At 43.1% G+C, this 23,924-nt stretch overlaps 1 protein-coding gene across 1 annotated transcript; it reads left to right on the forward strand.

Moving 5' to 3' along the window:
• The first annotated feature begins 17,096 nt into the window (after positions 1-17,096).
• On the forward strand, positions 17,097-19,563 carry ankrd34bb (ankyrin repeat domain 34Bb). The gene is made up of 2 exons (XM_039804291.1): positions 17,097-17,582; positions 17,694-19,563. The coding sequence occupies exons 1-2, from the start codon at positions 17,380-17,382 to the stop codon at positions 19,156-19,158; spliced, it is 1,668 nt and encodes a 555-aa protein (XP_039660225.1). The 5' UTR covers positions 17,097-17,379; the 3' UTR covers positions 19,159-19,563.
• Positions 19,564-23,924: the final 4,361 nt, after the last annotated feature.

Below are 23,924 nucleotides of genomic sequence, written 5' to 3' on the forward strand. Positions count from 1 at the left end.
ATACGGAACACACGCCCTATTAACTCGATAATAAAGCAGTAAAGTAGGCTTTCAACTGCGGACAGCCACTTCTCACAAATACAGATAGGGATTGGATAGAAGTTTAACTGACACTTAACCACGATCACCTCGTGGGAAATTAAAAATCAATGCCACCGACATACCCAATCACACTATGACAGACTCTCCACTTAGCACCAACTGCAATGTTTATTTGCACAGTATCAGCGCATATGAATGGTGTTGATTTTGGATTGAAAAAGTGGGAGAAAAGAGTTACATTTTGTCCACTGTGAAGGTTGTAGAAACTTTGTCAGGTGGGTTAAGAAGTTTGTTTATTGTAGAGGCCTGTACTACGAAGCAAGATCAACTTGTCCTGGATCTCTTTCAGTAATCCGGCTTCACCTAACCTAACAACCGCGGTCCATCATAACCTGTACTACGACGCTGGTTATCAACTAGTTCAGTCAAGTCAGGGTTTCCCAATCCGTGTCGCTGGATTCTCTCCATAAATATGAAGAACACAGACACGGTTTTACAGAGAAAACGCAATACAGTCGCTGCTTCCTAAAACAAGAAGGACAGCTGGAAAAAAAAATAAATGAATAGCCGACGCTGTAGATGTGTAAATCACAACGCTTATTAATATCACTTCCCCATCAGTCAGGACCAAGATCTGACCATAATTACACTTGTGCTTTCCATAAACTGTCGTTGCTTTAGCCTATTATTTCAGTTGCATCCCTGGCAGTGGGAAGCGATCGTGAGAGCAAATAAAAAATATATAAAAACATAATTCAAACCGACGGATGCGACTGGCGTACAAATGGCTCAAGAAGCCGATATGTAATTCCCTCCCATTAAAATATATAGGCTATATTTCATGAAAATACCCATGTTAATGGGGTTGTTGGTCTCTCAATGTTTAACTTTTATGAGCGCACCCCTCTCTCTCTCTCTCTCTCTGTACCGAGCTCCGCCTGATCTTCTTTAAGAACGGTGATGCCGTTATCAATCGACCTATTGATTGGTCAGTAGGCGGGGCTTTAACACCGGTTGATCTCTGATCTCCAACTTAACCTGCTCCCGACCAGGTTAGGTGTTCAGCATGAGTTACCACGGTGATTGAACCCGATAACAACTGATCCACCTTCGTAGTACAGACAATTCTGGGTTGAGCCTTAAGTTAGCTCGTTAACGCCAAAACCTGCTTCGTAGTACAGGCCTCAGGGGAGCACCACGCCGAAAACCAAAACGTAATGGTAGGAGGTAAACATCAGTAAATATTGAGAAGTGTGAGCTGCAAGGTCTTTGATACATTCCCATTGCAAATATTCCATTAACATTGATTGACAGGGCAAAACACTTTTATGTTGATTATAGCGCCGGCCATTGGCTGATCGTTGCCAAATTTGGTACGCAGCCTCAGAACGCCATGACAAACGAGCACCACAAATTTTGTGTTGATTGCTTTTACTGTGGCAGAGATATTGCAATTGCAAATTTCCCATTGAAATGCATTGAGAAAATTGGCGGGAAACAAATAAACGTTGCTTATAGCGCCCCCTAAAGGCCGATCTTCGCCAAATTTGGTACGGAGCATCGTAGTGGAATGTTGAACAAGGATCTCAAGTCATTTGGTGATCACCTTCAATTTAACCGAGATATGATATGATACGTGCGTGGTAGCTAGCTAGGACAATTTGTCTGGTTGTCAAATTGGCATACTTTAACGTAGCAAAATGATTTCCATAACTTTTTGTCAGGTCCATCTGGAAATGCTAACTACCAGGTTTCGTGCAGATCGGTCGCACGGCCTAGGACGAGTTCGAAAAAGTAGGTTTTGCACTTTGCGCGATACTGCGAAAAAACGTTTGCACGGAAATGGGCGTGGCCTATATCAGGCAATTCAGCATGATTCAAGGAACACGTGGATGTAAGAATTTCTAATGTGTGATGTGTATTGTGGGAGTTAATGACAAAAAACCATTACAGCGCCACCTAGTGGTCCACATGTGTAATTTTTGGTAGGTGTGGTCCATGGCCCATTATCAATCTACCCTGTAAATTTGAAGTTGTTCACATTAGTGTAAGTGGTGAATCTAGAGTTGGGTCACATCGGGTCCCATAGGCCACGCCCACTTTGACCCCACGGTACTCCATTCTAGGGATGGCCTCAGGATTGGCCCTTGATGGTACCCATCAAATTTTGTATCAATCGGATGAGCCGTTCATGAGATATAAACTTTTGTACTTGTAGCGGCCCCTAGTGACCAATTTTCATAAATCGCATGGGGTACCTCCAGAGGCTCATGGCAAAGAATAATCTAAAGTTTGGGGTTGATGGCATTTATTTTGGCTGAGATATGGCAAAGTTGGTGTTTTCATCGTTAGCTACACAAATTTGTTTCAGCATAATTTTTATGGGGCAATTTTTATCGGATAAAAATTCTTTCCATAACTTTTAGTCAGGTCAGTCTGGAGATGTTACGGTCCAAGTTTCGTGCAGATCGGTCGCACGGTCTAGGAGGAGTTCGAAAAAGTAGGTTTTTGATAAATCACGATTTTTCACGCATAAAAGTCTAGGCGGAAATGGGCGTGGCCTATATCACGTGATTCAGCTGGATCCAGGGAACGCGTAGATGTATTGCTTTTGAATGTCGGGTGTACGGTGTGGGAGTTATGGGGCCAAACGCGTTTTTTTCTGGTATAGCGCCACCTAGTGGTGGAAATGGGTGAATTTTTGCGCCTGAGGTCCTTGCAGGGTTCTGGACCAGTCCTGAAAATGGCAACTCCCCACTATTTACGGTTTAGGCTGCAGTCGGAGTTTTACGCGGAGAAGAAGAAGAATAATAAAAAAAATCCTTAGAAAAACAATAGGGTTCCACGCTCCATTGGAGCTGTGAACCGCGATGCCTTGCATTACGCGGTTCCCATGCCCCCTCGGGCTTGGACCCCTAATAAGTAAGAAGAAAAATCCTTAGAAAAATAATAGGGTTCCACGCTCCGCTGAGTGTGAACCGCGTTCTTCGCAACACGGGCTTCCTTCCCTCGGGTCTTGGACCCTAACTAGAACTGCAAGCAATTATGACGGGGCCCAAGCCTCCGATGCCATTCGCCTCCGATGCCATTCGCCTCCGATGCCAGTCGTCAGCCATGCCCCGGGGAGCCGCGCCAGTTGCCCCCGATGACCCGCGAAGCTGTGCCACTGCGGGACCGGAAGCATTACGTAGGGGGGGCAAACGTTGGTGAATGTTGAGAGGTTTGATGCACGAGGTCTGCGGTACTCTGCCGTTGCAAATGTAGTGGTTAACAGTTCATCTCCACGCATATACAGACTACTTTTAACAATTCTCTACTATAAACAAACTTCTCAACCCCCTGACCACAGGGGACAGCAGAGAGAGAATTGAGAGAGTGACTTAGAGGGTGGAGGTACCGGCAGGTGTGGTGTTTGAAAGAGCAGGGGAGGTGGTCAGGTTGTTGTAAATGGTGTCATAGGCGCCGATTGATGTTTTCCTCCGAGGGTGCTCGCAGGTGCAAGTCGTTTAAAAAAAATAGAGTAGTCAAAAGTTGTTTGCATTTCAAAACCTTAGGAAATGGATAGCGACCGACACGAACACACGCGCCTATTAACTCGATAATAAAGCAGTAAAGTAGGCTTTCAACTCAGGACAGCGCCACTTCTCACAAATACAGATAGGATTGGAGATGAGAAGTTTAACTGACACTTAACCACGATCACCTCGTGGGAAATTAAAAATCAATGCCACCGACATACCCAATCACACTATGACAGACTCTCCACTTAGCACCAACTGCAATGTTTATTTGCACAGTATCAGCGCATATGAATGGTGTTGATTTTGGATTGAAAAAGTGGGAGAAAAGAGTTACATTTTGTCCACTGTGAAGGTTGTAGAAACTTTGTCAGGTGGGTTAAGAAGTTTGTTTATTGTAGAGGCCTGTACTACGAAGCAAGATCAACTTGTCCTGGATCTCTTTCAGTAATCCGGCTTCACCTAACCTAACAACCGCGGTCCATCATAACCTGTACTACGACGCTGGTTATCAACTAGTTCAGTCAAGTCAGGTTCCCAATGCCGTATCGCTGGATTCTCTCCATAAATATGAAGAACACAGACACGGTTTTACAGAGAAAACGCAATACAGTCGCTGCTTCCTAAAACAAGAAGGACAGCTGGAAAAAAATAAATGAATAGCCGACGCTGTAGATGTGTAAATCACAACGCTTATTAATATCACTTCCCCATCAGTCAGGACCAAGATCTGACCATAATTACACTTGTGCTTTCCATAAACTGTCGTTGCTTTAGCCTATTATTTCAGTTGCATCCCTGGCAGTGGGAAGCGATCGTGAGAGCAAATAAAAAATATATAAAAACATAATTCAAACCGATGTGCGCACTGGCGACAAATGGCTCAAGAAGCCGATATGTAATTCCCTCCCATTAAAATATATAGGCTATATTTCATGAAAATACCCATGTTAATGGGGTTGTTGGTCTCTCAATGTTTAACTTTTATGAGCGCACCCCTCTCTCTCTCTCTCTCTCTGTACCGAGCTCCGCCTGATCTTCTTTAAGAACGGTGATGCCGTTATCAATCGACCTATTGATTGGTCAGTAGGCGGTGCTTTAACACCGGTTGATCTCTGATCTCCAACTTAACCTGCTCCCGACCAGGTTAGGTGTTCAGCATGAGTTACCACGGTGATTGAACCCGATAACAACTGATCCACCTTCGTAGTACAGACAATTCTGGGTTGAGCCTTAAGTTAGCTCGTTAACGCCAAAACCTGCTTCGTAGTACAGGCCTCAGGGGAGCACGCGAAAGCGAAAACCAAAACGTAATGGTAGGAGGTAAACATCAGTAAATATTGAGAAGTGTGAGCTGCAAGGTCTTTGATACATTCCCATTGCAAATATTCCATTAACATTGATTGACAGGGCAAAACACTTTTATGTTGATTATAGCGCCCGCTAATGGCTGATCGTTGCCAAATTTGGTACAGCGCCTCAGAACGCCATGACAAACGAGCACCACAAATTTTGTGTTGATTGCTTTTACTGTGGCAGAGATATTGCAATTGCAAATTTCCCATTGAAATGCATTGAGAAAATTGGCGGGAAACAAATAAACGTTGCTTATAGCGCCCCCTAAAGGCCGATCTTCGCCAAATTTGGTACGGAGCATCGTAGTGGAATGTTGAACAAGGATCTCAAGTCATTTGGTGATCACCTTCAATTTAACCGAGATATGATATGATACGTGCGTGGTAGCTAGCTAGGACAATTTGTCTGGTTGTCAAATTGGCATACTTTAACGTAGCAAAATGATTTCCATAACTTTTTGTCAGGTCCATCTGGAAATGCTAACTACCAGGTTTCGTGCAGATCGGTCGCACGGCCTAGGACGAGTTCGAAAAAGTAGGTTTTGCACTTTGCGCGATACTGCGAAAAAACGTTTGCACCGGAAATGGGCGTGGCCTATATCAGGCAATTCAGCATGATTCAAGGAACACGTGGATGTAAGAATTTCTAATGTGTGATGTGTATTGTGGGAGTTAATGACAAAAAACCATTACAGCGCCACCTAGTGGTCCACATGTGTAATTTTTGGTAGGTGTGGTCCATGGCCCATTATCAATCTACCCTGTAAATTTGAAGTTGTTCACATTAGTGTAAGTGGTGAATCTAGAGTTGGGTCACATCGGGTCCCATAGGCCACGCCCACTTTGACCCCACGGTACTCCATTCTAGGGATGGCCTCAGGATTGGCCCTTGATGGTACCCATCAAATTTTGTATCAATCGGATGAGCCGTTCATGAGATATAAACTTTTTGTACTTGTAGCGCCCCCTAGTGACCAATTTTCATAAATCGCATGGGGTACCTCCAGAGGCTCATGGCAAAGAATAATCTAAAGTTTGGGGTTGATGGCATTTATTTTGGCTGAGATATGGCAAAGTTGGTGTTTTCATCGTTAGCTACACAAATTTGTTTGTGCGTTATATGCGCAATTTTTATCGGATAAAAATTCTTTCCATAACTTTTAGTCAGGTCAGTCTGGAGATGTTACGGTCCAAGTTTCGTGCAGATCGGTCGCACGGTCTAGGAGGAGTTCGAAAAAGTAGGTTTTTGATAAATCACGATTTTTCACGCATAAAAGTCTAGGCGGAAATGGGCGTGGCCTATATCACGTGATTCAGCTGGATCCAGGGAACGCGTAGATGTATTGCTTTTGAATGTCGGGTGTACGGTGTGGGAGTTATGGGGCCAAACGCGTTTTTTTCTGGTATAGCGCCACCTAGTGGTGGAAATGGGTGAATTTTTGCGCCTGAGGTCCTTGCAGGGTTCTGGACCAGTCCTGAAAATGGCAACTCCCCACTATTTACGGTTTAGGCTGCAGTCGGAGTTTTACGCGGAGAAGAAGAAGAATAATAAAAAAAATCCTTAGAAAAACAATAGGGTTCCACGCTCCATTGGAGCTGTGAACCGCGATGCCTTGCATTACGCGGTTCCCATGCCCCCTCGGGCTTGGACCCCTAATAAGTAAGAAGAAAAATCCTTAGAAAAACAATAGGGTTCCACGCTCCGCTGGAGTGTGAACCGCGTTGCCTTGCAACACGCGGTTCCCTTGCCCCCTCGGTCTTGGACCCCTAACTAGAACTGCAAGCAGTTATGACGGGGCCCAAGCCTCCGATGCCATTCGCCTCCGATGCCATTCGCCTCCGATGCCAGTCGTCAGCCATGCCCCGGGGAGCCGCGCCAGTTGCCCCCGATGACCCGCGAAGCTGTGCCAATGCGGGACCGGAAGCATTACGTAGGGGGGGCAAACGTTGGTGAATGTTGAGAGGTTTGATGCACGAGGTCTGCGGTACTCTGCCGTTGCAAATGTAGTGGTTAACAGTTCATCTCCACGCATATACAGACTACTTTTAACAATTCTCTACTATAAACAAACTTCTCAACCCCCCTGACCACAGGGGACAGCAGAGAGAATTGAGAGAGTGACTTAGAGGGTGGAGGTACCGGCAGGTGTGGTGTTTGAAAGAGCAGGGGAGGTGGTCAGGTTGTTGTAAATGGTGTCATAGGCGCCGATTGATGTTTTCCTCCGAGGGTGCTCGCAGGTGCAAGTCGTTTAAAAAAAATAGAGTAGTCAAAAGTTGTTTGCATTTCAAAACCTTAGGAAATGGATAGCGACCGACACGAACACACGCGCCTATTAACTCGATAATAAAGCAGTAAAGTAGGCTTTCAACTCAGGACAGCGCCACTTCTCACAAATACAGATAGGATTGGAGATGAGAAGTTTAACTGACACTTAACCACGATCACCTCGTGGGAAATTAAAAATCAATGCCACCGACATACCCAATCACACTATGACAGACTCTCCACTTAGCACCAACTGCAATGTTTATTTGCACAGTATCAGCGCATATGAATGGTGTTGATTTTGGATTGAAAAAGTGGGAGAAAAGAGTTACATTTTGTCCACTGTGAAGGTTGTAGAAACTTTGTCAGGTGGGTTAAGAAGTTTGTTTATTGTAGAGGCCTGTACTACGAAGCAAGATCAACTTGTCCTGGATCTCTTTCAGTAATCCGGCTTCACCTAACCTAACAACCGCGGTCCATCATAACCTGTACTACGCACGCTGGTTATCAACTAGTTCAGTCAAGTCGGGTTTCCCAATCCGTGTCGCTGGATTCTCTCCATAAATATGAAGAACACAGACACGGTTTACACAGAAAACGCAAGCCAGTCGCTGCTTCCTAAAACAAGAAGGACAGCTGGAAAAAAAAATAAATGAATAGCCGACGCTGTAGATGTGTAAATCACAACGCTTATTAATATCACTTCCCCATCAGTCAGGACCAAGATCTGACCATAATTACACTTGTGCTTTCCATAAACTGTCGTTGCTTTAGCCTATTATTTCAGTTGCATCCCTGGCAGTGGGAAGCGATCGTGAGAGCAAATAAAAAATATATAAAAACATAATTCAAACCGATGGCGACTGGCGACAAATGGCTCAAGAAGCCGATATGTAATTCCCTCCCATTAAAATATATAGGCTATATTTCATGAAAATACCCATGTTAATGGGGTTGTTGGTCTCTCAATGTTTAACTTTTATGAGCGCCCCTCTCTCTCTCTCTCTTTTTCTCTTTCTGTACCGAAGCTCCGCCTCGATCTTTCTTTAAGAACGGTGATGCCGTTATCAATCGACCTATTGATTGGTCAGTAGGCGGTGCTTTAACACCGGTTGATCTCTGATCTCCAACTTAACCTGCTCCCGACCAGGTTAGGTGTTCAGCATGAGTTACCACGGTGATTGAACCCGATAACAACTGATCCACCTTCGGAGTACAGACAATTCTGGGTTGAGCCTTAAGTTAGCTCGTTAACGCCAAAACCTGTTTCAGAGTACAGGCCTCAGGGGAGCACGCGAAGCGAAAACCAAAACGTAATGGTAGGAGGTAAACATCAGTAAATATTGAGAAGTGTGAGCTGCAAGGTCTTTGATACATTCCCATTGCAAATATTCCATTAACATTGATTGACAGGGCAAAACACTTTTATGTTGATTATAACGCGCCGCTAATGGCTGATCGTTGCCAAATTTGGTACAGCACCTCAGAACGCCATGACAAACGAGCACCACAAATTTTGTGTTGATTGCTTTTACTGTGGCAGATATATACAATTGCAAATTTCCCATTGAAATGCATTGAGAAAATTGGCGGGAAACAAATAAACGTTGCTTATAGCGCCCCCTAAAGGCCGATCTTCGCCAAATTTGGTACGGAGCATCGTAGTGGAATGTTGAACAAGGATCTCAAGTCATTTGGTGATCACCTTCAATTTAACCGAGATATGATATGATACGTGCGTGGTAGCTAGCTAGGACAATTTGTCTGGTTGTCAAATTGGCATACTTTAACGTAGCAAAATGATTTCCATAACTTTTTGTCAGGTCCATCTGGAAATGCTAACTACCAGGTTTCGTGCAGATCGGTCGCACGGCCTAGGACGAGTTCGAAAAAGTAGGTTTTGCACTTTGCGCGATACTGCGAAAAAACGTTTGCACGGAAATGGGCGTGGCCTATATCAGGCAATTCAGCATGATTCAAGGAACACGTGGATGTAAGAATTTCTAATGTGTGATGTGTATTGTGGGAGTTAATGACAAAAAACCATTACAGCGCCACCTAGTGGTCCACATGTGTAATTTTTGGTAGGTGTGGTCCATGGCCCATTATCAATCTACCCTGTAAATTTGAAGTTGTTCACATTAGTGTAAGTGGTGAATCTAGAGTTGGGTCACATCGGGTCCCATAGGCCACGCCCACTTTGACCCCACGGTACTCCATTCTAGGGATGGCCTCAGGATTGGCCCTTGATGGTACCCATCAAATTTTGTATCAATCGGATGAGCCGTTCATGAGATATAAACTTTTTGTACTTGTAGAGCCCCCTAGTGACCAATTTTCATAAATCGCATGGGGTACCTCCAGAGGCTCATGGCAAAGAATAATCTAAAGTTTGGGGTTGATGGCATTTATTTTGGCTGAGATATGGCAAAGTTGGTGTTTTCATCGTTAGCTACACAAATTTGTGCGTTATATGCGCAATTTTTATCGGATAAAAATTCTTTCCATAACTTTTAGTCAGGTCAGTCTGGAGATGTTACGGTCCAAGTTTCGTGCAGATCGGTCGCACGGTCTAGGAGGAGTTCGAAAAAGTAGGTTTTTGACAAATCACGATTTTTCACGCATAAAAGTCTAGGCGGAAATGGGCGTGGCCTATATCACGTGATTCAGCTGGATCCAGGGAACGCGTAGATGTATTGCTTTTGAATGTCGGCGCCATAGCGCCACCTAGTGGTGGAAATGGGTGAATTTTTGCGCCTGAGGTCCTTGCAGGGTTCTGGACCAGTCCTGAAAATGGCAACTCCCCACTATTTACGGTTTAGGCTGCAGTCGGAGTTTTACGCGGAGAAGAAGAAGAATAATAAAAAAAATCCTTAGAAAAACAATAGGGTTCCACGCTCCATTGGAGCTGTGAACCGCGATGCCTTGCAACACGCGGTTCCCTTGCCCCTCGGGCTTGGACCCCTAATAAGTAAGGAGAAAATCCTTAGAAAAACAATAGGGTTTCCGGCTCCAGGAAGTGTGAACACGTTGCTACAACAGCGGTTCCCTTACCCCTCGGTCTTGGGCCCTAACTAGAACTGCAAGCAGTTATGGCCGGGGCCCCAAGCCTCCGATGCCATTCGCCTCCGATGCCATTCGCCTCCGATGCCAGTCGTCAGCCATGCCCGGGGGCAGCGCCAGTTGCCCCGATGACCCGGCTGTGCCAATCGGGGACCGGAAGCATTACGTAGGGGGCAAAGCGTTGGTGAATGTTGAGAGGTTTGATGCACGAGGTCGCGGTACTCTGCCGTTGCAAATTGTAGTGGTTAACAGTTCATCTCCACGCATATACAGACTACTTTTAACAATTCTCTACTATAAACAAACTTCTCAACCCCGACCACAGGGGACAGCAGAAGATGAGAGTGACTTAGAGGGTGGAGGTACCGGCAGGTGTGGTGTTTGAAAGAGCAGGGGAGGTGGTCAGGTTGTTGTAAATGGTGTCATAGGCCGATTGATGTTTTCCTCGGGGGGTGCTCGCAGGTGCAAGTCGTTTAAAAAAAATGGAAGTAGTCAAAAGTTGTTTGCATTTCAAAACCTTAGGAAATGGATAGCGACCGACACGAACACCGCCGCCCTATTAACTTCGATAATAAAGCGGTAAAGTAGGCTTTCAACTCAGGACAGCGCCACTTCTCACAAATACAGATAGGATTGGAGATGAGAAGTTTAACTGACACTTAACCACGATCACCTGGGATTGGAAAAATAAAAATGCCACCGACATGCCCAATCACACTATGACAGACTCTCCACTTAGCACCAACTGCAATGTTTATTTGCACAGTATCAGCGCGCATATGAATGGTGTTGATTTTGGATTGAAAAAGTGGGAGAAAAGAGTTACATTTTGTCCACTGTGAAGGTTGTAGAAACTTTGTCAGGTGGGTTAAGAAGTTTGTTTATTGTAGAGGCCTGTACTTCTGAAGCAAGATCAACTTGTCCTGGATCTCTTTCAGTAATCCGGCTTCACCTAACCTCTACCACCGCGGTCCATCATAACCTGTACTCCGGCGCTGGTTATCAACTAGTTCAGTCAAGTCAGGGTTTCCCAATCCGTGTCGCTGGATTCTCTCCATAAATATGAAGAACACAGACCCGGTTTTACAGAAGAAAGCGCAATACAGTAGCTGCTTCCTAAAACAAGAAGGACAGCTGGAAAAAAATAAATGAATAGCCGGGGCTGTAGATGTGTAAATCCTGGCAGCTTATTAATATCACTTCCCCATCAGTCAGGACCAAGATCTGACCATAATTACACTTGTGCTTTCCATAAACTGTGCGTTGCTTTAGCCTATTATTTCAGTTGCAACCCTGGCAGTGGGAAGCGTCGTTGAAAAAATAAAAATATATAAAAACATAATTCAAACCGATGTGTACTGGCGACAAATGGCTCAAGAAGCCGATATGTAATTCCCTCCCATTAAAATATATAGGCTATATTTCATGAAAATACCCATGTTAATGGGGTTGTTGGTCTCTCAATGTTTGCTTTTATGGCCCCCCCTTCTCTCTCTCTCTCTGTGACGAGCTCCGCCTGATCTTCTTTAAGAACGGTGATGCGTTATCAATCGACCTATTGATTGGTCAGTAGGCGTGCTTTAACACCGGTTGATCTCTGATCTCCAACTTAACCTGCTCCGACCAGGTTAGGTGTTCAGCATGAGTTACCACGGTGATTGAACCCGATAACAACTGATCCACCTTCGTGGTACAGACAATTCTGGGTTGAGCCTTAAGTTAGCTCGTTAACGCCAAAACCTGCTTCGTAGTACAGGCCTCCCCAGGGGAGCCGCAGCGGCGAAAACCAAAAGCGTAATGGTAGGAGGTAAACATCAGTAAATATTGAGAAGTGTGAGCTGCAAGGTCTTTGATACATTCCCATTGCAAATATTCCATTAACATTGATTAACGGGGCAAAAACTTTTTTATGTTGATTATAGCGCCCGCTAATGGCTGATCGTTGCCAAATTTGGTACAGCGCCTCAGAACGCCATGACAAACGAGCACCACAAATTTTGTGTTGATTGCTTTTACTGTGGCAGAGATATTGCAATTGCAAATTTCCCATTGAAATGCATTGAGAAAATTGGCGGGGAAACAAATAAACGTTGCTTATAGCGCCCCCTAAAGGCCGATCTTCGCCAAATTTGGTACGAGCGTAAGTAGTCGAATGTTGAACAAGGAACTCAAGTTATTTGTGATAACCTTTAATTTAACCGAGATATGATATGATGATGTGTGGTAGCTAGCTAGGACAATTTGTTTGGTTGTCAAATTGGCATACTTTAACGTAATAAAATTTCCAATAACTTTTGTCAGGTTCATCTGGAGATGCTAACTACCAGGTTTCGTTCCAGATCGGTCGCACGGCCTAGGACGAGTTCGAAAAGTTGGTTTTGCACTGCGGCGATATTACGAAAAAACGTTTGCTGCAGAAATGGGCGTGGCCTATATCAGGTAATTCAGCATGATTCAAAGGAACACGTGGATGTAAAGATTTCTAATGTGTGATGTGTATTGTGGGAGTTAATGACAAAAAACCATTACAGCGCCACCTAGTGGTCCACATGTGTAATTTTTGGTAGGTGTGGTCCATGGCCCATTATCAATCTACCCTGTAAATTTAAAGTTGTTCACATTAGTGTAAGTGGTGAATCTAGAGTTGGGTCACATTGGGTCCCATAGGCCACGCCCACTTTGACCCCCGGTACTCCATTCTAGGAATGGCCTCAGGATTGCCCCCAGATGGTACGCATCAAATTTCGTATACATCGGATGAGCCGTTCATGAGATATAAAGTTTTTGTAGTTGTAGCGCCCCCTAGTGACCAATTTTCGTAAAACGCCGGTGGTACCTCCACAGGGTCATGGCAAAGAATAATCTAAAGTTTGGCGTTGATAGCATTTAATTTGGCTGAGATATGGCAAAGTTGGCGTTTTCATAGTTAGCTACACAAATTAGTTTGTGCGTTATATGCGCAATTTTGATCGTACAAAAATTCGTTTTATAACTTTTTGTCAGGTCAGACTGGGGATGCTAGCTTCCAAGTTTCGTGCAGATCGGTCGCACGGTCTAGGAGGAGTTCGAAAAAGTAGGTTTTTGATAAATCACGATTTTTCACACATAAAACTATAGGCGGAAATGGGCGTGGCCTATATCACGTGATTCAGTTAGATCCAGGGAACGCGTAGATGTATGGTTTTCGAATGTGGGATGTACGGGGTGGGAGTTATAGGGCCAAACGCGTTTTTTCTGCTATAGCGCCACCTAGTGGTGGAAATGAGTCAATTTTTGCGCCTGAGGTCCTTGCGGGGTTGTGGACCAGCCCTGAAAATGGCAACCCCCCACGATATACGGTTTAGGATGCAGTCGGAATTTTAGGCGGAGAAGAAGAATAATAAAAATAATCCTTAGAAAAACAATAGGGTTCCACGCTCCCATGCCCCCTCGGGCTTGGACCCATAATAATAATAATAATAATAATAATAATAATAATAATAATAATATTAATAATAATAATAAGTACCGTATAGTTATTAGGTAGTCATTGCTTTTCTTTAGGCCTTACTTAAAATTAAGGCTGAGCAATTTTATCGATTCTGCGATATAAATATTTTTTTCCCCAAGAAAGTATCGATTTTTAAGACGCGAGTATCGATACATAAGTCCCTTTTAAATCCCCCGTTTACCCCCGTTGGTGTTGCAGGAAGAGCGATTTGGTCAGCCAGCCGCTAGTGTCGCTGTAGAGCAGCAAACGTCAACTGGCGCCCGCCTCCAAAGCTTTTAGTCTGGCCCGCAGAATAATCAGGAATTCACAAAATGTAAAGAGGAAAAAATGTGTTCTGTTATTTATCATTTCAAGCATTTAGAGCAAAAACCCAGCCCCCTGTATTTACATCTCTATTCACACGCCGGGATTCTGTACAGCGATGCCCAAGCTCCACACACACAGCTGAGCCGAGATGTGTGTGCGTTAAAGGTTAAAACTGTTATGACTGGGAATGATACAGAGAGAGTTACCAACGGCCGCTGGGTCGGATGAACTCACGCTACAATTAAACCTTCGTGAGTATAAAGTCAATACAATATCAATGCACTCACCTGTGTAGACCAGCATAAACCAGTAGAAAGCGAACCGCGCTGTTTTACTTAAACACAGCTCTACTCTGCAAATAGCGAATTTTTACAAACAAGCTAAAACAAAAGCTGTCGGTTTTTAGTCTAACAGTTTATCTTAGATTGCCGGAAATCTGGAAATTTTGACAAATTCTTGTAAACCTCACTGTTGGCTGAACAAGCCAGTCTCCTCATATGTTGTCCTACGGCAGGGGTGGGCAATTAATTTTCCCAAGGGGCCACATGAGAAACAGGGACTGTTGTGGAGGGCCGGGACAATAGGCTAAACTCAATTCTGCTCAATATTCATTTTATGTCAGGCGGCACGTTCTCAAACGTCTCTTTTTTCTCTGGGCATATTAGCGCAGCAGAGTCCACCAAACACTCTTTAATAAACTCCCCTTCAGAAAATGGCTTACTGTTTTGGTGGGCTATCACAAAGCTGGTCTTGACTGCTGGATGCCTTGTTGCTTTTGCAGCGTAACTAGCAAAGCTTCAGATGTCTGTGCACGTTTCCCGCTCAGTTCGCCGCTCGCCAACACATCCATGGGTCCGACCAAGGGGGTAAGCTTCGCTTCAGAACTCAAACCTCCTATGGCGCCATTTTGATGCTACAAAAATATCACCTCTCGTTAGCATTCCATTGACAGCCATTCATTTTGACGTCACTTTGACAGCAAATAACTTTACATCTGAAGCGTTTAAAGACTTAGTCCATTGTTTATTTCTAAAGAAACACGACAATGTATAAAAGGCTCCATTCCCTTGTACCTCACGTTACGGCTCCATAGCAGACGTTTCTGTAAAATAGGCTAACGATTGTGTCATAACCAAGCGACTTACTGTCGCACAGTAGAGGAATTACCGTAAAGTACAGGAGAAGCTCGCAGGCAGTTTCAACTTACATGAGCTGTTTAGGTTTAATTACTAATGTTAACTAGCATTTTAGTTAGCAATAATTAGCCTGTGCCCATGTTATCTCTGTCTCTCTCCGTTTCTGCAAGATTCAGAATTATTGAGATTTCTCTTGGCACAGCTACCAGAAGACTTACAACTTTCAGACAGGTTGCTCACATCACATTTACGTCGTCTCTCTCAGTTGGAGGCTGCGCAGTAACGCTCAGCGCTCACTGGAAAAGTGCTTCTAATATCCTTCACTGGTCTCCGTCCAGAGCAACGGGATCTGTTGATCCATTCTTATATACAGTCTATGGGTCAGACACATTGCAGTTCTTCTTCTACAACTTTTTAATTGCGACTTGCAATCAGAGAAGAAGAAGCTGCATATGTTCACACAAAAATTCTAATTCTGGTGCAAAGTGATAGAGCTCTGGGGCCTCATTTATAAAACTGTGCGTAGATTCTATTCTGAAAGATTTTGTGCGCAAAAAAGTCAGAATTTTCGTACGCAAAAACAATATTCTGATTTATAACACCTTGCGAGCTGCGGTCACGCACTCTTCCGTTATAAATACCGGGACATGCGTTACCTTATGCGGTCGTGCACGAGCCTCACGCTCCTCCCAAGGTCGCCCCATATTTGTCCTAATAAGGTCCATGTTAATCAAACAATGAATATTCCAGCCTTGAAAGGAGTCCTTGATCACCAATCACGAAACGGAAAAATGGGGGAAAAAAACATGATTCAGTGATTGTGAGATCGATGTGCTCCTAACAGAGGTAGAACATCGAAATAAAATCCTCTTTGGAAGCCGTAACCCTTGTGTAGTGTTCATATTGTTGTTACGCAGCCTTAATACTTAACAGATTTAGCTCAATTACCGTACCAATGATATACATAATTTATTGTTCATATTTGCCATTTACCCCTTTGAGAAAACATTTATGATCATATGATCATTTTCGTTTTTTGTGAGAAAGGAAATTCAATTATTAAAAAGGTAAAAAATAGAAACAATATTTTGGATCATTATTGGTGCAAAACAGGTGAAAGTGCTTGAAATGTGTCAATTTGGTAACTTGTATGGTAACTGTGTGGGAATACAGGTGCAGAAAGACAACATTCCCACACACAGACACCTACAATCAGACACGACCACATAAAGACGCACAGACACACACACACAACGCATTTCCCGGGGAGAGGCAGGGGAGAGCAGCGGAGGAAAAGCGCATTTCCTCCGCTGCACGGTGTGGGAGGAGCCCCTGCCTCTCCCCCGTTGCTGGCAGCCCCTCACCGGGCACCGCGACTGGCTCTGGGTCGGTTTAGCAAGAACGGGATTGTTGGGTTAAGGAAAACAAAAACTGGGTTAGGTTCGGAAAACGGGCATACCATCGGAGTTCACTAAAATGCAGTCTACAAAACCTTGGGAGCATTACACACTATCATACGTGTGGTCAAAAGTTTGCAGAAAACTGGGAACATTTTTACGCATGGAAAGTCTTTATAAATCCCGACTATTGCGAGGAATGTTGCGACGACAAATTTCACCCTGCTTCACGCAACTTTTTCTTGCGCAACAGGTTTTATAAATGAGGCCGCAGATCAAAGCAAAAATGCAATTAATAAAAATAAATGCCCAAATGCACAGTTAAAGCTGCTATCACTGTAGTTACTGTTTTGTTGGCGATTTAGGTGGCTTAAAGGGCTATACAAAGGGAGGTTACTAACTTACACAGCTTAATTAACAGATCTAAATATCTGAGCATTTTTTGTTTAAGAAGTAAAAGGCTCCTGTCATGATTTTACAATTTAATTGTTTACTAAAACATATGTAAACCCAGAATAGCAAAACACAAAAACAAACAAAACACATTTGTGCTTTCATAGAGCATTGCCCTTTCTTTACACATTTAAAGCAAGTTATTTTATGTGAGGATCTCAGAGTAACTATGTGCAGTGGAGACTGGGCATGGGTTTAGAAGAGTTTGTAATTAAATGAAAAATGAAAATGATGAGAATTTAGTGTTCCTCTTCCTCTATTGCAGGGACTGGGCTGTGTGTACCTTTGGACAAATGTGACAATCCTTTATCAAAGACACTGAAGGTGGATTAGAGGCAGCCAAGATCCTTACAATGGATGAGTCAAGAGAGGTTCGAACTGATGGCAATTCTCTGCTGAAGGCTGTCTATTTAAGTCGTCTGCGTCTGACTCGGCTGCTCCTGGAGGGAGGGGCCTACATAAATGAGAGTAACGAATATGGCGAGACACCACTTATGGTGGCCTGCAAGACACACCATTCAGATCCACAGAGTGTGCCCAAACACAAGATGGTTTGGTATGTTCTATCAGGATATATGTCTACTATTGATTTTTTAAAACGTGATTTGTAGAGGATTACTAGCTTTAACTTTCCTTGTGTAATAAATGTGATCTTTACTCCCAATAGGTATCTTCTGGAAAATGGTGCTGATCCAAACATCCAAGATAAGACAGGCAAAACAGCTTTGATGCATGCATGCCTCGAACAAACTGGAGCTGAAATTCTGTCACTCCTGCTGAGCAGTGGAGCTGATCCAACTCTGGAGGATCATGCAGGCTTATCAGCATTGGTTTATGCAGTCAATTCAGGCAACAGGGACATCCTCAGGCTCCTCCTGGATGCCTGTAAAGCCAAAGGTAAGGATGTAATCATCATCACCACCAACAAACTGCCATCCGGCCATCAGATGACAAAGCAATACCTCAATGTTCCTCCACCTCCAGACCTTGAGGAGCATCTGCATTACACCCCAACATCTTGTTCCTTGTCTCCATATGAGGTCCAGCTACAACCTCCTTCACAGGGCTTCACAGCAACGGCTTCTTCCCAACCTGGTAGCCCCCGTCTTGGCCTCAGGGATCCCCAGCGTTTGGGCTCAGGGCCTGGCCTAGTCCCATCTCGACCAGGTTCTCCAATCCAACATCCTAGTCCTTTATGTGTTCCTGGTGTAGATAAACAACTTAATCTTCAGAGGCTTTACTCAGAGCAGTGGTCCAAAAGTCCTTGCCTGCTGCTCCAGCAGAGCCAGGCCTCCTCTCTGACAGAGGAGCCGGTAGAAATTACACCTGAGGAGCTGTCCGTCAATGGCCTCACCTTCCACAGAAGACTTCCAGCTGTGTCACGGTACAACAGCATTGATATCAAAGATGCAACAGTGCTTCTGAAAGCACGAGAGAACATGTCAGTAAATGAAAATAGGGGAGGAGGTGGAAGACGAGGCTTTGGTAGAAAGATGTCATATGACAGTTCACAACATTCTGCTTCACACCCAAACTTGCATCAAGACAGTCTCCCCTTTCCCCATGAATCCAGTCCTGTGGATAAAGATTCCTCTGACTGTCTCAGACAATTTAATGTTTCCAGTCTGCAAAATGTGGTCCATCGGCAGAACATTGGTATTGACCACTACAGTTCTGACTCTCAGTTACCACAGTTTGGCAGCCAAGACAATAGCTCCAAGAATAGTGGTGGAGCTAAAGTGGGAGCAGAAAAGCACAAGCTGATCAACAGCAAATCCTCTGCTCTGTCAGGATCCAGGGAGTCCTTGGATAGCACTGTCCAGAGACGAAGCATTGCCGGGCTGGAGCGAAGAGGCTCAGGGGCCCTTCTTTTGGATCACATCGCCCACACTCGCCCTGGATACCTCCCTCCTCTGAATCCCCATGCTCCTATACCAAATATTGGGGTCAGTTCTAGCTCTTCCTACCCTTTTAGTGGAAGTAGCAAGACATTGAATGGTGTTATTACAGGGTCAAAGCCTGTTCTACCTTGTGCACCTGTTTTCCCAAGGGATCTAAAAGCCAAGAAAATGCTGTGGAGACGACACTCAATGCAGAGTGAGCAGATAATACAGCTGGTCAACTTTGAGTAAACTTTTGGCCACTAGAATAAAAAAGTATCAGGAGAAAGTAAATGTGCTCTTACCAGTATCATACATTACTGTACTATTCCTATGATATCATCGCTAATGCCAGTTCATATGCCCTTTCAAGGCTACATACAGTTTAGGCATTCTGAGCCTGCAACGTTTTAAGACCTTTCATTACAAAATTTCATATTGTTGTATCAGCCCCAGCGACAGTTTGAGCACCATGTAATGACACACATAAAAAGGAAAATTACAATAATAATAATAATAATAAAAAAGAAAATTACAACAAGGTAACTCCATACTTAAGATTGTTCTCACAACTGGACCATCTCCATGACAACTGAGCACCTCAATCGGTTAAAGAAGGCCATGAAATGCGGTTGACAGATTTGAAAAGGGCAAGTAACTAAGTACAGTTGAAACCAGATATTTATATACACTTCAGAAAAAAAAAAAAAAAAAAAACATTTCTTTACTGTCATACATTAAATCAGAGTCAACTTTTTCTGTTTTAGATCAATACATATTAACATATTTGCATTTGTTAAATGTCAGAATCGAGCGAGGGAGAATTTTTATATATATATTTTTTTTAATCACTTTCATCAAAGTCAGAAGTATACATACACTTCCTTAGTATTTGGTAGAATTGCCCGAAAATCTGTTTCGCCCTTGGGCCAACGTTTTGGGATCCTTCCACAAGCTTTCTACAATAGTTTGCTGGAATTTTGGCCCACTCCTCTTGACAGAACTGGTGTAACCGAGTCAGGTTTGTGGGCCTTCTTGCTTGCACTCGCCTTTTCAGTGCCGCCCACAAATTTTCTATGGGATTGAGATCAGGGCTTTGTGATGGCCACTCCAATACTTTGACTTTGTTGTCCTTAAGCCACTTTGTAACTAATTTGGAGGTATGCTTGGGGTCATTGTCCATTTGGAAGACCTATTTGCGCCCAAGCTTTAACTTCCTGGCTGATGTTGCTTCAATATATCCACAAAATTTTCTTTTCTCATGATGCCATCTATTTTGTGAAGTGCACCAGTCCCTTCTGCAGCAAAGCAGCCCCACAACATTATACTACCACCCCCATACTTCACAGTTGGGATGGTGTTCTGAGGCTTCAAAGCTTCGCCCTTTTTCCTCCAAATATACCGTTTATCATTATGGCCGAACAGTTCAATTTTTGTTTCGTCAGACCACAGGACATGTCTCCAGAAAATAAGATTTGTCCCCATGTGCAGTTGCAAACTGTAGTCTGGCTTTTTATGGTGGTTTTAGCTCATGGTGGTACAGGACTCGTTTTACTGTGGATAATCACACTGTCTTACCAGTTTCAGCTAGCATCTTCACAAGGTCTTTTGCTGTTGTCCTGGGATTGATTCGCACATTTCGCACCAAAAAACGTTCCTCTCTGGGACTCAGAATCCGTCTCCTTCCTGAGCGGTATGATGGTTGTACATTACCATGTTTTTTATACTTGCGTATTATTGTCTGAACAGATGAACGTGGGACCTTCAGGCATCTGGAAATTGCACGCAAGGATGAGCCACACTTGTGGAGGTCCACAATTCTTTTCATGATGTCTTGGTTGATTTCTCTTGATTTTCCCATGATGTCAAAGGAAGAGGCTCTGTGTTTGAGGTGTGCCTTTATATGCATCCACAGGTGTGCCACCAATTAACTCAAATGGAATCAATTAACCTATCAGAAGCTTCTTAAGCTCAGAATGGAATCCTCTGGAGTTTTCTTTTTGTTTAAAGACACAAACTTAGTGCATACACTAATATTAAACTGTACCGTTTATACATATATACTTCTGACTTTGATGAAAGTGATAAAAAAAATACATAAAAATTCTTTGGCTAGTTTTGATTTTTAACGTAATAGACGCGCTGTTTTTGTTGATGCTGAATCGTCTTTAGCATACATAACATTCATTATAAATGTAAATGTTTAAGGTAAACGTGTGTTTAAACTTCACCTGGGGAAACTGACTTCACCTTCAGAGGCTCGGGGGCAGCTCAGTCTCTCCAGCCGGGTTGCAGGTCCATCGCACCGCAGCAGACTCGCTGTGTGTGAGCCAGACTGAGCAAACGTCACTCTTCACGTTTGAATCAGGGACGCAGCTTAGTATTTGATGGGCAGGGGGCTAAGATTACATTTAAAATTAAAAATTAAATTGTTCACTTTTGGTAAATTTATTGTTTAGTTCAATGTTTTGAGAAGCTTGTGGACATAGTGGCGGGTTATTTTTACAAGTACAGTTTTTGGATCACCAAAGTTAGGGGGGCAGCTAGGGGGGCACTTTCCCCCCCCTTGCCCCCCTGTAGATCCGCCCCTGAATCCGACATAGGTTACCATGTATCACGGTCCAAAATTCCTGGACTTTTTTACAGGACCATAGGACATGAATTAATTGGCTGTCCTCTGTCTTACATTTCCAACAATTTGTCTTTCGAACCGAGTCTAAACAATCTGGAGGAAGTCCAATAGAAGCAATGCATAATCTTGAACTGGATGAGGCACACCCTCACATCGCTTGACATAGTTTTAATATTCCTACAAATTCCCACTCCTCATCATCAAGTGTAATACTCAGATCCCTTTCCCATGTCTTCTTGAGGGCTGACCAGGCGCCATCGCCAGGTTCTGCATAAGCATAGAATAATACCCAGAAGCCTCATTACCTTTTCCATATTTCAACAACACTTTATCTAAACATTCTGGTGCTGTCGGGGCTGAAGATCTGGATCCAGAAATCCCCACTAAAAGATGGCGAAGTTGATATCTGAAAAATTGAGACCTAGGTGTAGCACTTACTACGAGTAGTAGATAAGTTAGGACCAGGCTCTAGGTTCGGAGGAGCAGTTTGTAGCTAAAATAATAATACCCCAGACAGAAGAGTAAGTTTAAATGCCGGCTTGTTTATATAAAAGAGTAGGAAGAATTTAGAAGCAGATGGAAATAGTAAATGGTACCAAATAACAGTTTACATACACAATTCACATAACATGGACACAATATTTGCACTTAAATGCAATCTATTCAAGTTTGAACCTTTCCTTTGAATGGAAAAGAAATACTATATTTCTATTTATTTGGTTTCAAGAATTACTTTCAACTTAAGCTAAATTAAAGTTGCCCCTTTAATTTGCTATTTAGTTTCTATTATCTTGAGTTAACTCTTAAGTTCTAGTTTTAAATCTTAGTTAGTAATAAGTTCTTATTTCAACTTGGATAGGGCTATTTTAGAATCTCTGTTATTTCCCTATTAACCTGCTACACCAGTGAGCTACTGAAATAAGCTTCTGCAATATCAAAACCCATTTACCAGTTTGGCCAGTAGGCTACATGGAAAATAACACAAGTAATGTAAAATCAAATATAACATTCACAGTTAAACAAAACGAAAAGCGGTAAATTATATTCAACATAAAGTTCAACCTTAATCAGTCTCTTTTCAACGAGTGCAAAATCTTGCTAGCGACCACGTTGTGCAGTCCATACCAATCCCGCGTGGTGTGACGCAGAAGAAAAAGCGTTGTCAGTTTACAGTGAGTCCGCTCTTACCGAGATCCCAAGTCCATCAAACTCCCTCGTATCAAAGAATTGTTGCAGACCAGTCCTACCGCAACCGGGATGAATAAGTTGGTGTCCTTGTACAGCATGCAGGTGAACCACACGGATGCAATGTGATTGTCAGTCGAGGATCTTCTCACGGGAGGCTCGCCATCTTTACCATCTGCTTGCAGCGTATAACGTGGCTTCAAGCATTCGAACAGTCACTTTTTACTTTCGCTTAACTTGCTAAATAATAGCAAAATAAACCACAGTCTACCTGTGTAGACATAATGTAACGTAAAACACTTCAGAAAATAAAATATGAGAACTTAAAACAACGTTTTACTTTTACTTTTTTACTCTTGTTTCGCTCACTGGCTCAGTAACGTCTGTCACCTAGCGTTCATCTCATGCACTGCTCTCTTCCTGCAACAGGAAGAGCTACAGCCACTGATTGGCTGATACAACGGCAGTATCTTAAAGTACCAGGACACTTTTTTTTAACATGACAATAGAATGCATTACTACTAAAACTTGGATATTCATTTTAATCTTATTTAACCTAGTTAAATCATGAACTTTATACCTAACATTATGAAATTATTTTGCACATATTTTACGGTTATTTATTCAAACTGACATTAATCTGAGCTATTTTAATCAGGATTACATAGGGATTGCAAATTGCTGTGCCACATCCTCAAATGACCCAAACATCAATCGTTTTTGTAATTAATAAAAATGTAGCTGTTATTTTTTTAATTTATTTTTTCAATTTACCCTATAACCTGAAAATTTCGAGAAATAGTCAATGATCCCTAGTAGAGAGGGTATTGAGCTGCTAGGTTCAGACACAAAAAGTAATTTATCCTCTGCATAAAGCATAAGTTTGTGCAATACCCATCCTCCATAACACCTGGGAAGTTAGTCTCCCCCCTTATGGCTGCTGCTAAAGGCTCTATGGCTAAACAAAACAAAACTCTTAAAAAATTCTGCTGTGAAACCATCGGCCCTGGGGCCTTACACGCATGCAGGCCCCCATTACCTCTTTAATTTCCTCTATACTCCGCATCAAGGAGTTCCCTTTGCTCTTCTATCAGTTTGGGAAGCCCTAGTGGCTCTATGAACACATTTCTTCATCAGTAGAGGTAGATAATGACCTATAGAGATTAGTGTAACATTATTTAAAAATCTTGTTAATATCTAA

The sequence above is a fragment of the Perca fluviatilis genome, chromosome 6 (assembly GCF_010015445.1).
Source record: "Perca fluviatilis chromosome 6, GENO_Pfluv_1.0, whole genome shotgun sequence".
Lineage (NCBI taxonomy): Eukaryota > Metazoa > Chordata > Actinopteri > Perciformes > Percidae > Perca > Perca fluviatilis.

Excerpts from the sequence above, each read along its gene's own strand:
- ankrd34bb (XM_039804291.1), top strand. The coding sequence starts at position 17,380 with ATGGATGAGTCAAGAGAGGTTCGAACTGATGGCAATTCTCTGCTGAAG. Across the intron at positions 17,583-17,693 it reads CCCAAACACAAGATGGTTTG|GTATCTTCTGGAAAATGGTG; the intron begins GTATGTTCTATC and ends TACTCCCAATAG.